General features: G+C 37.8%; 1 protein-coding gene across 1 annotated transcript in view; it reads left to right on the top strand.

Annotated features, from left to right (window-relative positions):
• Nucleotides 1-351: 351 nt before the first annotated feature.
• Nucleotides 352-15,112, top strand: part of DOCK2 (dedicator of cytokinesis 2) — a gene marked incomplete at its 5' end in the record, with an annotated part of 150,790 nt that continues 136,029 nt past the window's right edge. Inside the window, 13 exons of the mRNA XM_066328940.1 lie at nt 352-463; nt 3,182-3,222; nt 4,833-4,888; nt 5,030-5,126; nt 6,157-6,305; nt 7,924-8,059; nt 9,436-9,590; nt 10,216-10,297; nt 10,826-10,961; nt 11,506-11,581; nt 12,544-12,620; nt 12,935-13,060; nt 13,922-14,046. Of these exons, the coding sequence (XP_066185037.1) occupies nt 352-463; nt 3,182-3,222; nt 4,833-4,888; nt 5,030-5,126; nt 6,157-6,305; nt 7,924-8,059; nt 9,436-9,590; nt 10,216-10,297; nt 10,826-10,961; nt 11,506-11,581; nt 12,544-12,620; nt 12,935-13,060; nt 13,922-14,046 (1,368 nt within the window). The remainder of the gene's footprint in view (nt 464-3,181; nt 3,223-4,832; nt 4,889-5,029; nt 5,127-6,156; nt 6,306-7,923; nt 8,060-9,435; nt 9,591-10,215; nt 10,298-10,825; nt 10,962-11,505; nt 11,582-12,543; nt 12,621-12,934; nt 13,061-13,921; nt 14,047-15,112) is intronic.

Below are 15,112 nucleotides of genomic sequence, written 5' to 3'. Positions count from 1 at the left end.
CAAACCATTCCTCAGCACTGTGACTGTGTATCAATCAGAGACCTGTATCTCAACAGGGCTCCTAAATCCTGTGCAGAGCCTTGCTGATCAATAGCTCGTGTCCCTGTGCTTGCTGAGTTCTCTGTGGGGTTTGTTTGGTGGGTTTTTACTTTCAGCACTTGTCCTTTTTACCACCTTTCCATTCTCATGAGAGAGGAGATTATTTAATGCTTACAAATGGAGCTTCTTGATGGAATTATAGTTCTGTTTGTCTGGCCTAGTGTGTTGATCCCAGGATCCAAACCTTACTAAAAAAGTTTTAACAACTCGTGTGGTTTTTAGTTTCACTGTGCTGTGTGGCTGTATTGAAAAATATTGTTTTCATCCTTTAATTTTCCAGCTCTATACAATTTCAAAGGCACAGGGATATCACAGCTATCTCTACAGATTGGTGATGTGGTCCATATCCGGGAGTCCTGTGAAGGTAAGTCACATTTTCCATTTCTTTGTGAATAACATAATCCTTTCACCTCGCAGCAGTTCCCTGTCTTACATCAGTAGCTTTCTAATACCCTTAATTTTTGTGGTGGTCTATTTTGAGGAAGAATCTAATCTTTTCTGAAGAGCTAAAATTAGACATATTGCAGTTCATGTGGTTTTTTTGGGGATGGTTTTATCAAATGAGGAAGTCATCAAGGTGAATGCAGAGTTCATGAAGTTTGTACCAGCTTGTGATATACCTCAGGGAACTTACATTAAATTCGATTTAAGATTTAAAGGACTACACTTTTAGTCTCTAAACTAAATATTTGTTGCTAGGAGATATTGAACACCCTCATCATCCTGTTGTATAATGAGGAAACCCAGTTAAGAATCTGAGTGTCAGCATAATAGAAACAGGTCTGAAAGCCATCCAGTTTATTGAGCATGTTAAGCAGCAAAAGTCCAAGTCAAGTCATGCACGATGGACAGTCAATACCTCCCCAATCCCACTCATTCTCTGAGCCTGACTGAGGTTCCCATTGGTATAAAGGAAGAAGAGGGGAGTTACAACTCCAAGGAGAATGGAGTGAGTAATAACTCACTCAGCAGTTAGGTACCTGCAAATGTCACTGTAAGAGTGATTTATTTTCAATTTGCTGTCATGCTCTTGACCAGGTCAAGGGTTTTTTATAAAAATTACAAATTGCTTAAAGCTTTGAAAAAGATACTGTGAAATTATCTTGTTCAACCTATTTCTGTTGATAGGACATGTGTCTTATTAACTGCAGTTACATTGAAGAGAGAGGCCAATTGCTGCAGTGCACAGAGGCAGAGCCAGCTCAGTGTTGAGAGCTGGTGTGTTGTGGTCACAAGGCTGCAAAGACTTTGAAGCTGGTTCCACCACACAGAACTCTGTTTTGTCTGGAAACAACAGAGGATCTGAGGGAGGAGCACCTAAAAAACCATGCTTACAGTGTACTGGAGCACAAAACCATAATTATTTCTCTTCTGTTTGTAAGATTAATTCAATATCTTTAAGCATAAGTGAAAACATTGATGTCACTCAGCAGTCAACAGAGTCACAATGATTCGTGTCCTCTCCTAAAAAAATGTAATTCTTTAAGCCACCATTCTAAGCATCTTGGCTTACAAAACACACACACAAACCAGGAACCTCCTCATCCCTGTATTGTCTGTTAGTTGTAAAAAGAGCATTTCAGGCTTAGGATTCCTGGGGTCCATTTGTTGTCAGCCCAGACTAGTGAGCCAAGTGCTGACTTTATGGCGTTATTTTTTATCTAAAAGCCTTTTGCCCTTGATATGCTCTGCCATGCCTTGCTTTATGGAATATGTCTGTCAGTGAAGAAGTGGAATCCTTCTCATTGTGTGAGTGAAGTTCATCTTTTGTCAGGTATCTTCAAAATATGCTGCCAGCTGCAGCTGGTGAGTAACCAACAGTGACAGGATTCTTCCTTTTGTGTCCTGTTTTAGTTGGGTTTTTATGCAAGAAATAAATGCACAAAACACATATGTGCTGTCACAGCAAATGGGATGAAACAAATTTTACACACTTGGTTGTAAATTGAGACTATGTGCAAATAATTCCGTTTTAGCAGTAAGATGGAATTTTATTGTTGATAAAACACCGAGGGGAAAAAAAAATCCCACTGCAGAAAAATAAAAAAAAAGAGAAATCTGTCCTGAATGTTTCTTTGAGGTCAGCAATCATCCTGTGACTTTTAGCATCACCTTTCTGACTGTGCTCTTTGGCACTGAGATTTATTTTTATTATTTTATGCTTTGCTTGCATGGCTGCAATACATATGAGAGAAAGGATGATAAGCAAAGGGATCATATCTGTGCATGAAATTAAAATTAGAAAATGTACACTTTTGGTCATAAATTCTTTCTAAGGGCTGAAAAATGTAGTATTCAACAGATTAAACATTGTTGCTGTGCAGTTGTTGGGGTGTATACACAGGGCATGTGGCCCCTCACCTCTTCAGTAAGGTTGAAATCTGCCTTTTATGTTTTTTGTAGTTTATTGTGACTCAAGCATGGAATAGATGGAACAAAGCCTGAATTAATTTTTAACTTGCCACTGCTGCAGTTCTGCACGCCTGTCTTTCAGAGGAGCTTTCTAGTTACAAATGGGGCAGGAGCCCAATAATAGCCCTGAGTTTTCTTAACATTCCAATTTGAATTTACACCAAGAAGCTGCTTATTATGGTCAGGCCCAAAATCCATAATTTCTCGTGGCACAAAAATGACTTAACCTTATCACATTGAAGGCAATTGGATCTGTAACCAGCATGTGCTGTACTGGATCAATCCTGGGCCTAGAACACAGTAAGAGCTCCATGGGTCACTCAGGGTTTGTGGCTAGCAGATATTTAAGGGTATGCACATACAACTTTGCAGGAAAAGTATCTTATTCTACCTTTTTAACGTGAGCACAGGGTGTTAAATTCTGTGTACAATTATCTGTACTCACTGTGCAAGGCTTGAAAGCAGACAGTACAATCGTATTTGACAATATGCAAGTCATGCTTAATATAATCCCTGCTACTCACTTTAAGCTATGTATGTTTGAAGTAACTATTAATTTTTACAAATACCATTCTAGGTATATTTTTAATGTAAAACAGCTCCATGATTTTATTGTGTGCTTTGTAATGCATGTTTTTTTGTCATACCAAGTGATCTTTTTTCGTTTCAGATTGGTACAGGGGTTACCTAGTGAGGTACAAAGGAGCAGAGGTGAGATCACATTGTCCATTCCTATGAGACTGTTTCTAAGGGGTGGGGTTCTGAGTATCTCTGCCTAGATGGTCCTGATCTCTCTGTTCTGATCTCTCAAGTCAGCTCTTTCCACTCTTTCCTTCAAAGATGAATAAAATGATCAGCATTCATCCTGCACAGTGTTGGTAAATAGGAGTGAGGACTGGGAAAAGCAGATCAATGAAGAAGAAATGACTGTGCCTTCAGGTTAACAACTGTTGAAGCCACCATTTTAATGGAATTTGGACTCAATTTGCTGCTAGATGTGCTTGTCTCTGTACTTTTGCCAAGGATTCTTTAGGTTACAAACAATAGAAACAACTCGTATGAGGCTTAAGTTCTTAAATGTCTCCAAAGTACAAAAATCATATTAATGTTTTAGATGTCAGTATCCTTAGACCTGAAAATGGAAAGCCACAGAGGAAAAGCTTTTACCCTGGGTGTGATGACATCTGAGTTAAGTAGCAAGAAGATTACTTCTTAGTTTCAACTGCACTTTTCTAGAAGAAAAGCATTTTTGTTTGTAACTTGTTCTTGGTATAACATTTTCTAGGGAGCAGCAATGCAAACGTATTAAAACACTTCACCTGTGTTTTAATTACTTCAACATTTCTTTTGACTGAAAAAGTTATTACCATTTATTCTACATAAAATTTCTATTTTTATCAATTAAATTTTGGTCTAAAACTAAAAAGGGAAATATTTGCCAGAACTAACCGCTTCCTTTTAAGTAATTCTTAATTAATTCCTCATATTGCTAAAGGGCTTCAAGATCATTGTGCATAACATGTAGATTTAAGAAGTATTATTAATATCATGTACTAAGATATCACTAAATTTACCATTACTGAGACCTTCTTCTTTTACTTTGCTTCTTCATGGACTTTTTTGAACTTTAATCTTAATGAAAAAAAGTGTGTTAGTGATAAGACACAATTGTGTTTTGATTAAGATCCAGTGCTTAAAAGAAAACCGTTATGAAAGCCACAATCTAATTCAGAGAGAGGCTTTGTAAAGTAGCACATTTGTTACTGAATTATTGTGGTACTTGAAGTAGCCTTGGTGAGTTATTGAAAAGAGAAGAATCCAGGAAGGATCTAGTTAATTACCAAGGGGAGATTTGCCAGTTCAGGGGAGGATCCTCATGTACAGAGTGATTGTCAAACATTCCTTTAGGATGGCTTGAGACATTTCAGCTTTTGTAGAGCCAGGACAGTCGCATTAGAACTTTTGTCTGGTGACATTTGTTTTCTACAGAGGTCAGTTAAGACAGATATGAGATGATGTACAGACACTCTACTGAATTTAAATTGTATTTTATTAAACTGTGTTTAATTGAAGTGTTTTCTGGGGTGGAAAATGGTGTTAGGAAGAAAGATGCCTATGCACTCCACATTGGAAGAGATATGACAAACTTCTATTATTTGCCTGTCAAATAGAAATGCATCCATCTGGACAAAAAACTAAACATCCAGGAGATAGTTTGGCTATTGCAGTTTGTCACTACTGTTTATTTTCATGGTCACGGTTGTCACCTAAATGTTTTTGGAGAATAAGTGTGGATTTAGAATTTTTTTCTCTTTCATCAGGGAATATTTCCTAAATCCTTCATCCACATCAAGGAAGCTGCTACTGAAAAGAAAAGGTATTGAATTTATCTGTTTTATTATATTATTGAGCCTGCTAAAGAATGAGTTCAAGGCGTTTCTGTACCTCACCCACAGTAAGTACAGTACACAACCATGAAATGCAGACACTCTTGGTGATCTTTCCTTCTCTTTCCTAGACATACAGAAAATGTCATTCCTGCTGAGATTCCCTTAGTCCAAGAAGTTACCACAACTCTCTGGGAATGGGGGAGCATCTGGAAGCAGCTCTATGTGGTAGATATTTTACATCCTGTTTGTTAATTGTTAGTCCTATTTATGCACGCTGGGGCCTTGTTCAAATTAATGTCCTTTCCTACATTCAGGGCAGCCTCTGGGTGGATTTGAGAAATTGCTTTCTTACTATAAAGATTTCCTTCAGTGGCTTTAAATGCCTAGTGACTTTAAATCTGCTCCATCCATCAGCCTTGGACTGGATGATCTTGAGGGTCTCTTCCAACCTGGAGGATCCTGTTCTGTAAAGGGAAAGCTGACATTGCTGAGGAGTACTTCATGCCTATTGTTTCAATGCTTAAAGTCTCCTGTACATGAGAAATTCTTCATAATTTTGATTTGTAGCATTGGAAAGTTTCCAGATAGGAGTATGAAAAATAACTGGAATGCATTTGAAAAAGATTCATGGTGCTCTTGGATTGCTAGAACAGAAGTTGTTCAAGGGTTACTGAGAGCAAGTAGCTACTAACAATTGGCAATTTCATGAATAATGCTGACTGTTCCAGGATCCCAGCCACTGGATTTTTCTTCATTCTATTGGGGCAAAGGGATCTTGAATGTGCTGTGTTTTCTGAAACATGTCACTTTTCAGTTGTCTTGATTAAGCCAGCAATGAAAACCTTTCTTTATTTTCAGTGAATGACAGTAGAACTGCTTTAGTCGCTTCTGTGTATTCTCTCATTTTTCTCTTAAATGCAGTAATACCAAAATCAGCTGTTATTATTCCCATCAGTATCTCATGCAGAAGTTAATAGTTTTTATAATGTTTTCCCTTAATGAGAAATTTGTTAAAGCGTTTTAAAACAACACCATTAAATAAAACAAAACCAACATAATTCACTATCCTGACACAAAAAATCATCTTATTTCTTTATGATCACATGGGATATTCTGTGCTTAAAAATTTGTGGGATGAGACATCATTATTATGCCTACTTCTTCTTCCTGCTGTCATTTAGCATTAAGTATGACATGTAGCCTTTTGTTGTCAAGTCACTTCAACTCAAAATTATTGAGGTTTTTTCTCTCTTAGGCAAATAAGAAAGCCAGGTTCCAGCAGGTGCAGTCCATGATGTGTGACTTGATGGAGTGGCGGTCACAGCTTCTGTCTGGGACTTTGCCAAAGGATGAGCTCAAAGAACTCAAACAGAAAGTCACATCCAAAATTGACTATGGTAACAAGTAAGTGGCCTACACTGCTTCTGGAAAGCATGATTTAGTTTAAAGCACAGCGCCAAGGAGATGATGATAAAGTTTTTTATGTTTACAGGTTGGAATTCTAAAGCATGGTTCATATATCTGACTTCTCCTGTAACTGCTGATAGTGGATACCATGATGAGGCTTTTCATAGCAAAATGCTTCTTAAAAATATTGATTTCTTTCCTATTATAAACACATGAGCTTGTCAGTGGGGAAGATTTGAGGTCAGTTAACCAGCCTCTGTATATGTGTATCACCAGCATACCTGGAGCCCAAACTTGTCCATCTGTCACAAACATGGCCTATGTCCAGTAAGTGACCCTCAAAAGTGGTGCTGGCAAACTGCACTAAGTCTGCAAACAAACACCCAGTTCACTAGGGAATCCCCAGGCAGAACTCTGGTTCTGGTAATGGAAGTGAAACCACCAAGGATGGAATAGTTATTTGACAAAGTGTCTTGTCTGCTCCTTCCTAATAAAAAGTCACTGCAACGAAACATAATGTTTGGCAAAATTGTGGGGTTGTGTGAGGTTAATAATGGTGTCCCACCATCTGCTAAGGGTGGGGGAGATAGAGCTTGTTAAAAAGTCTTCACAGTATTGTTTTTACAGGCATTGGAATCTCTTATAAACTGTGTTTAGCTGTTTTAAGTCACTGTGGTGGTTGTGGCCTGAAGGCCTCTGTGCAGCTACAGCTCCACAGTTACCTGTGGCTGCACATAAAAAATGACCACAAGGTGCTGTGAAATTCTTAACTTGTTCACTGTGATTGAGATGAAAATTTATAATAAATTGTATTAATACAGAGCACACTATGGAATACACGTATCCTACTGCACTGTCTGGAGCTGACTGCTTTCTCAAAACTAGAATTTACTTTGAAGTTCTCCAAAGAAGAAGCCCAGCCAGGATTAAGACAACATTAAAATTCATTTGCTTTCAGCCTGCTGTTTTGACACTCTAATATTCTTTCTGTATCATGAGGCAGTAAAGTGCTTCCTTTGGAAGAGCAGCAGTGGAGGGGGTGTTGAAAATGGTTTGGATTGCAAGCTGGAAAGTGTTTGTAAGCTCCTGAAGGTGTGGGGTTGAGTTGTGTGAAGGAAACTTCCCAAACTGTGAAGAAAGAGTAAGGGGGAAATGACAATGGAGGCTGAAGGAGTCGTTGTGGCATAGGGAAAAAGGGTGGAAGGAAAATAGGCATGGTTGGTATGAGAGCAGGGCAGAAAGCAAAGTGTTGGGACAGAAAGGGTGAGGGAACAGCATAAAAGCAGAAGGTAACAGGAAGATCCTTAACATATTGATTACAAACACTGAGTGTTAAGAGCTAAAAGCGATGACAACTGCTAGAAGTCATCGAACAGGGTGGACCTATTCAAATCATTTCAAAGCTTTGCTGACATTTCTATAAATTCCTAAATATTAGACAGCTGCTTTAAAAAAATCGTGGGGTATAATTAAATTTTTCTTCAGCGAAATACTGTTGCATATATTTAAATTTTATAACTTTAAATCTTTAAGTGCATCCTTGTTTGTGACATTTTTAAGCTTTCTTTGTATAGAAGGAAATGACCCTACCATTATGCCTTTTGTATTTTCACAGAGTACTTGAGCTAGACCTGATAGTTAGAGATGAAGATGGAAATATCTTGGATCCAGATAAAACAAGTGTTATCAGCCTTTTTCATGCACATGAAGAAGCAACTAATAAGATCACTGAACGAATTAAGGAGGAAATGGTAGGAATGACTGGCTGAACTTGATGCTTCCTTTGCTACCATCCAAACAAAAACTGATCCAAGGGTTGAAGGATGGAACCATAAAATTTGGTGGAAACTACTGCCTCTGACTTAAGTGTATATCCACAGTTTTGTGTTATAAATCTGGCTAAGCCTCAAATGGAACTGCATCTGTGCACTGGATTTGGGCTGTGGGCTGGAAGCTTGCGTCTAAAGCTGGTTGCAAATCTGTTCTTGAATTCCTTTGTGGAAATATGTCTCCACTCTATCCATTAGTCTGGATTAGTCTGGACAATCCAATAGTCTGGACTGCACAGGGAATAGTTACACACTTGGAGTTCAGGCTGCAAACATCACTGGCCACAACCTGTTTTCATAAGATCTTGTGACTACACTGGTGGTTTGCTAAGTGCTGCTGATTGCTAGGTGATCTGATGGAGCTGAAGAATTCAAGCTCACTGAAGAGGAATTAGGGTGAATTCAGCATAATCTTCTGAACACCAGAAATTCATGTGCCAAAGCAAAGCTGACGAGTGCATAAATTAAATCTTTTTAAATGCAAAGCAGGTGACACTTCCTTGACCGTTTGCAATATTAAACTTCTGCAAACATTTATAAGCCTCTTTGGTTCTTTTCTCCATTTATGAGAAAGTAAATTGTAAAAAAGCAAGTAAAATGCTAAACAGAAATTAGTTGGTTTGCCATGACTCTTCAATGACACTCATGCCAAATTAGTGGAAAACACCTTGTAATTGACTGATAGTATGAGGAAAATGAAACTTAGGAGTCTGTGATAGACTGTGGTGACTTATTTTAAGAATAGGGACAAACAATGGGTTTAGAAGTGTTAAGAAGCGGCTGCTTGGTGGTTAAGATGAGAGGTAGGTAGAATTCTAAGCCTATTTTTGAGTCAGTGAACCTGCTCAGCTGTGTCCTGATCTCAGCATGTTGTTTGTCTCCTCTTCAAAGAGTCTGACTTCATTCTGCTATTGCTGTAGCACACTGCAACCCCACTGTGATGTGGATCATAGGCCTTCTGCTACAGCCTAGTGTGCTCAAAAATAAATTCTTTCAGGCTTGTAGGCTTGCCTCTGTGGTGACATCTTGATACTTGCTCTTTTCTCTGAGAGTGGGGAGAATATTTCCCCCTTTACATCATTGCCTACTGGCTGAAGAACTGGCCTAAGACATGGGAGCCATAGAATAGCTCAAGGTGCAAGAGAATTATGATAATTACTGAGTCCAACTCCCTGCTCTCCTTCTCAATTTTAACTGTTGCATATACTAGAAAGTAAAACTGCTGGTAGTATTTTTGTAGTAGTAACATTTCACCGCATGGATTATGATTATTGACTGATTGTCCTCCTCCTGGGTAGTCAAAGGATCAACCAGAGTATGCCTCCTACTGCCGAATGTCGTCATCCCCCACACACAGCCTGTATGTCTTTGTGAGGAATTTTGTTTGCCGAATTGGAGAGGATGCAGAGCTCTTTATGTCCCTCTACGACCCACAGAAGTCAACAATTATAAGGTAAAGCTTCCTCCTCTGGCTGCAGAAGAGTAGCAAGTGGCCAAAATGAAGTAAAATAATTGCCCTGTGCTGTAATAATACAATAATGCAAAGAATGTGTAAATGAAAAGAATGAAACCAAAAGCAAGGTGAAGCAGGGACAGATCTTGTTTGCTTGCTGGAAACAATTGATTCAGTCTGCTACTGAATGGTTCTAAATTTCCAAATATTTTCATAGGTAATTCCTGAATTGAAGATTTCAGAAGTTTGGAACAGCCTGAGCCCATTTCAGATTTTTGAGATTGTTCTAGATGGGCAATATTGTTGTGTTTGGTATAAAGTGCTGAAGGGGAAGGAGTGGAAAAAGAATTAAATTTATAAATTTCTGAGTTGATTAAAATTCTGTTGAGTATTCCCACCTAACAGGCTATGACAATGGCAAAGTTGCCTCAAATAAAAGGTGCCCATTTGTGTTATGTTCAAGATACTCTTTTAAAACTTGCTGTTGATACTTGTATAGTGTTTTTCTTGTCTTTTTAATCTGGTCTTAGATTTGAAGCATTACCACAAACTGTAATGCAACTTTTTTACTGTTCAAAGGGAGAATTTTTAAATCACTTGACAGAGATATTTATCTTCCAAACAGTGAGAACTACTTGGTGAGATGGGGGAGTCGAGGCTTTCCAAAGGAGATTGATATGCTCAACAATCTTAAAGTGGTGTTCACAGTAAGTGTTTTCCAGTTTCCTTCCCTTTGTATTTGCAAATGAAATTCTCTTTTCTGTGGTCACTGTCACATCTCATAAAGAGTGATCAAGATGAAGAAGGGAGCAGAGGTAATCTTCGAGCAAGGTGACCAGTCACTAAATTCTTTAAGGCAGTGACAATGCTTCTGTGGCCTTTCTTCAAATTACTTTGCTGCCTCATGAATTTCTTGATGACTTGATTTATTTGTTTTTATCTGCTGTATCCCTTGATTGTTATTATTCTATCTATTTATCTTACCTTATATTTCTTTCAAACTTTAAACTGTCTTTCAAACTTTAAACAAAAGGATGTTTTTTCATCCTTTTGATATGCTCAGGTTTTTTTGGTTGTTGAGTTTTAGGGGTTTGTTTGTTTTGGGGTCTTTTGTTCAGATTTTTTTCCTCCCATTGCTTGCTAAGATTCAGTCTATTACTGGAGGTCCTGTTTTAATTTCACAACTTGCTTTTCCCCCAAGTAACCCTATGGTTCTTTTTTTGTTTGTATTTTAGGATCTTGGAAATAAAGACCTTAGCAGAGACAAAATTTATTTAGTTTGCCAAATAGTTCGAGTGGGAAGGATGGACCTGAGAGACAGTAACTCCAGGAAATACACACAAGGGCTGCGGCGGCCCTTTGGCGTGGCAGGTACCTGGAGTCTCTGTGCTATGGCAGGGGCAGGAGAGAGATGGAGATTTTTGCCAGCCCTGGATGTTAAAATCTCTACCAAGACATGTCAGAACACCCATCAGCTCCATCAGTTGTTTTCTTTTCCCTTTGAAGTCTGTGAAGACTGCACCTACATTGACATTTTAATTCAAGTCAGAAATGTGCTTTTGAATTTCCTTTCTGAATTACTGGTAAAGTGCCAAGCTGAGTGAGTGAGAGCACAGAACCAATTCAATAACAGATTCTCTTGCAGATGAAATAAAGTCAGTGATTACGGCCCAAAAGCATCACCAAAGCTCTGACATCTGTGTTCACAAGTTTATACTAAAACTGGTCTAATTCTCCCTCTCTCTGCAGCAGTATGGTTGTAGTGTGGACTTTGCACAAAATGCTCTGCCCCACAAACCCAACCCTGCTGCTGGAAAATCCACATTTACCTTGAGGCACAAGAATGTTCATAGATAAGAGGAGCTATTCTGAAGTGCTCTTATGTGTTCTGATGATTTTTCTTTTATTCTTCTAGTCATGGACATTACAGATATCATAAAAGGAAAATCTGAAAGTGATGAAGAAAAGCAGCATTTCATTCCCTTTCATCCGTAAGAGTGTCATAGATACATTTTTTAATATGCCAAAGAAAATATTTATTTATTTATCTTTGTGGCTGTAACAATCTGTGAAATGGTTAAAGAATAAGAAAGTTTTCCTTTAACAATTTTATGTTGTAATAGTGCTAATTATTTAGGTATGACTTTAAATGGCATTTAAGACTTGCAGAGGTACCATAGCACATTAAAATAATGAATAATTCCACAGATGTACTCCTTCAGACAACTTGTACCTTGTCTGATTTCACAAACCCAAGTAAAATAGTTACAACTGAGATTTAAAAGCAAGGATAACTACTATTTTATAAGCTTGGTTCTGTTTCGAATTTGAGAAAATTCTGAGTAAAAAAATATGTTTCCTTAAAAAAGTAATAGAATTATCATATACTCTCTTCAGAAGAAATGCCAGAGCAGCTGCCTAAAAATGTGATGCTCACAGATTGAATGCAGAGATACCAGTGGAAATACTGGAAATAACTCTGTGTGTCCTACATAGCACTGCTGCTATGTATTATAGAGGGTAAATTTAATTCTGAAAGACCCGGGTATGACACAGTGCTTTATTTTTTCACTTGTTGCCAATTTGACCCAACATGTTTGCTATGTAAGAATTTGTTTCTAAACGCAAAAGTAGCTGATAAAAACTCCAAGGTCATTTATCTGGCCGTTTGTCAGGGAGAGTGGACTGAGCTGGAGTGGCACATTGCTGAGTGCATGAACATTGTCACTGTCACAAAACACCATTCTTGGTGGTTGACTCAATTTTTTCACTTCAGTGTACACACAAGTGAATGTGAGTGGGCTGCAACTTGAGCGAGAGATAATAAAAATACCGAATATATCACAATCAGGCAATACTGCAAAGACTGAGGCTGTTAGTCCCTTATGTTCTAAATGGTGCCTGCAATATTTAGCACTTAATTCCTGAGCAGACATTGCTGTTTCTCTTGCAGGGTAGTGGCAGAGAATGACTTTTTACATGGTCTCCTAAGCAAAATCACTGCATCAAGAGGAGACAGTGGTGGGCAAGGTAAAGTACATTTTAATTATTTTCTTGTAAGTAATCCAGTATTTTTGTGAAGCTTCATTTTATCTTGGAGCTGTAGTACCACTATGGAGGTGGGTCGGCTTTGAAGCAGAAACTGAGGAACCCTGAGTTTGCTACAGATTCTTAGGGGCTATTTAAATTAGTAGTTTTGCATTATAGAGCTTTTACTTTCATCTACAGGATGTGGGGAAAGGGAATTCTTATCCCTGTTTTGATGCGTAGAAGAGGCAATCAACTGAAGACAGATTTTTTTTTTTTTTTTTTTTTTTTTTTTTCTGTGTGTGTGTATTTAATAGGTCTTTGGGTAACTGTGAAGATGCTGGTTGGAGACGTGATTCAGGCTAGAAAGGATTACCCACATCTTGTAGACAGAACCACAGTTGTTGCTAGAAAGCTGGGATTCCCTGAAATCATCATGCCAGGTAGGAGGTGCTTTGTTCTCTAACAGAAAGGGATTTCTTCTCAGTCCCTGTGTTAATAAGCATCAGCTGCTACTTTACTAATTTCTTTAATGGGCAGCTCAGAGGATCTTTAGAATTCACTCATGGTAAGTTTTGTTCCCATAATAGAGGCTGATATAAAAGAGTGAAATCCTTGGAAAGTAGTTTCTAATACTTAAACAGGAAAAAAAAAATAAAATCCAGACAACGAGAGATAAACCTATCTCCTTGTACATAACTTTCTTATCCTGCAAGTCAATATCCTTCTATTCATCCGTCCTATGGTGGATATCATGTGAATTTTAAATTAATTTTTTTTTATTTTCATTTATTGTCTTTAATAAAAATAAACAAATTATTTTGAAATATCTTGATTTTCATTTGTATGTATGATGAGGTATTTTCCAGTCGGAATCACTCACTATCTGCTGGCCTCCTTTTTAAAAAACAAAGAAAACAAACTTGAGCCCCAGCTCAAGTAAAATCTCGATCCTGTTAAAAGTCATATGGATTCGTTCGGAGGATAGAATTAAAATATGAAGCTTCCGCCAGAAAGGGAGCTGAGGATTTGGGGACATTCCTGATGGGCTCCTCCTCCACCTCACCAGCAGGTGTCGGGGCAGGACGAGAATTGCCTCGAGTCACTCCGAGCTCCCATTTGCTTCTCCCCACATCGTAGTTTTGCCTTAGCAAAGATAAAGAACTGAAAATTTAGGTTCAGATGGAAAATAACAATTTTTTATCTGTTTCACGGCAAACAGTGAGGTGTTCCTGTGCAGTTCAGCTGATCCTATGCTCTCAGAGCATTTTAGTTGCTTTTTAATCTTTCAATTTCTCTTTTAGGAGATATAAGAAATGACATATATATTACATTGCTGTATGGAGATTTTGATAAATACAATAAAACGACTCAGAGAAATGTGGAAGTGATAATGTGTGTCTGTGATGAAGAAGGAAAAGTGTTGCCAGTAAGTTTTATTTTTTTCTGCATGAGGGGCATAGAAACATGAGCTGCATTTTTGATGTAAGGCTTAACCTACACTATTCAAAAACTCAATTCCCTTACTTGTGTCATCCTGTGACACCTTATGACAAATAAGTTTTATGATTTTTAAAGTGATCTGTCTATTAAAGCCCTATAAAATCTTGCATAAAAATGTTACAAGGAATAACATTGAATGACCTATTTTAGCTGTGCCAAGGAACAAATGCTGATTCTGACAATTACTGCATTCTTACTCTGGGGTTTTTCTTGAGGAAATTCTCAGAGGAATGCAATTTGCACACTGAAATGTTAGAAGTACCATTTCTGCTACATAACAAATGCTTGATTCGTGCCAGGAAGCCTGTGCCGCTGTCGCTTGAATTAAGTACATGGCAAAGAATGAAATAATTGACAACAATTACATATGCAACATAAATATTTACAGAGTCTTTTTGCTTGTCTGTTCCCATTTTGAAGATCCTTTGTCTTTTCCTTAGGGCTTATCACCAGTTTGGTATTCAGGGGAATTTTTGACCTGTCATTTTCTGAGCTTTATAGAGTTGGGATTGTGAGGGTGAAATCATAAAGACATTCTTGAGATAAAATAAAGATGGAGTAAAACGCTGTAGTTCATGACTTGTTTATGAACTGCAACTAACTGCTTGACCTAAAATGTAAATTGAAAGCCTGAATAAAGAAAATTCTAATCCCACATAACGTTTGAGGTCCACACTATAAACTGTAGCCCTGATTACAAAACATTGCCTGTACCTGTGACAGCATCTGAGCATGACTTGCATGGACAGAAGTTAACCCTATTCTCTATTCTGTCTAATCACAAAAGAACAAAAGCATTACTTAAAGAAATAAACCTATTACCATGCTTTAAATCTTGCATTCTCAGTTCTGCAGATACATAATTTCTGCAAGTCTTTGGAGAAAGTGAATTTGTCTTGTTGTCCTTGAGATGAAATGTCACTCCTGCTTTCTGTGGGCAATATGCCTTAGATACATTTAAGCAACAATTTTGAAGAGTTAATTAAAGTGCA

The sequence above is a fragment of the Sylvia atricapilla genome, chromosome 14 (genome assembly GCF_009819655.1).
Source record: "Sylvia atricapilla isolate bSylAtr1 chromosome 14, bSylAtr1.pri, whole genome shotgun sequence".
NCBI lineage: Eukaryota > Metazoa > Chordata > Aves > Passeriformes > Sylviidae > Sylvia > Sylvia atricapilla.
Note: the sequence above shows the minus strand (reverse complement) of the source record. Positions and strands in the feature narration are given on the sequence as shown.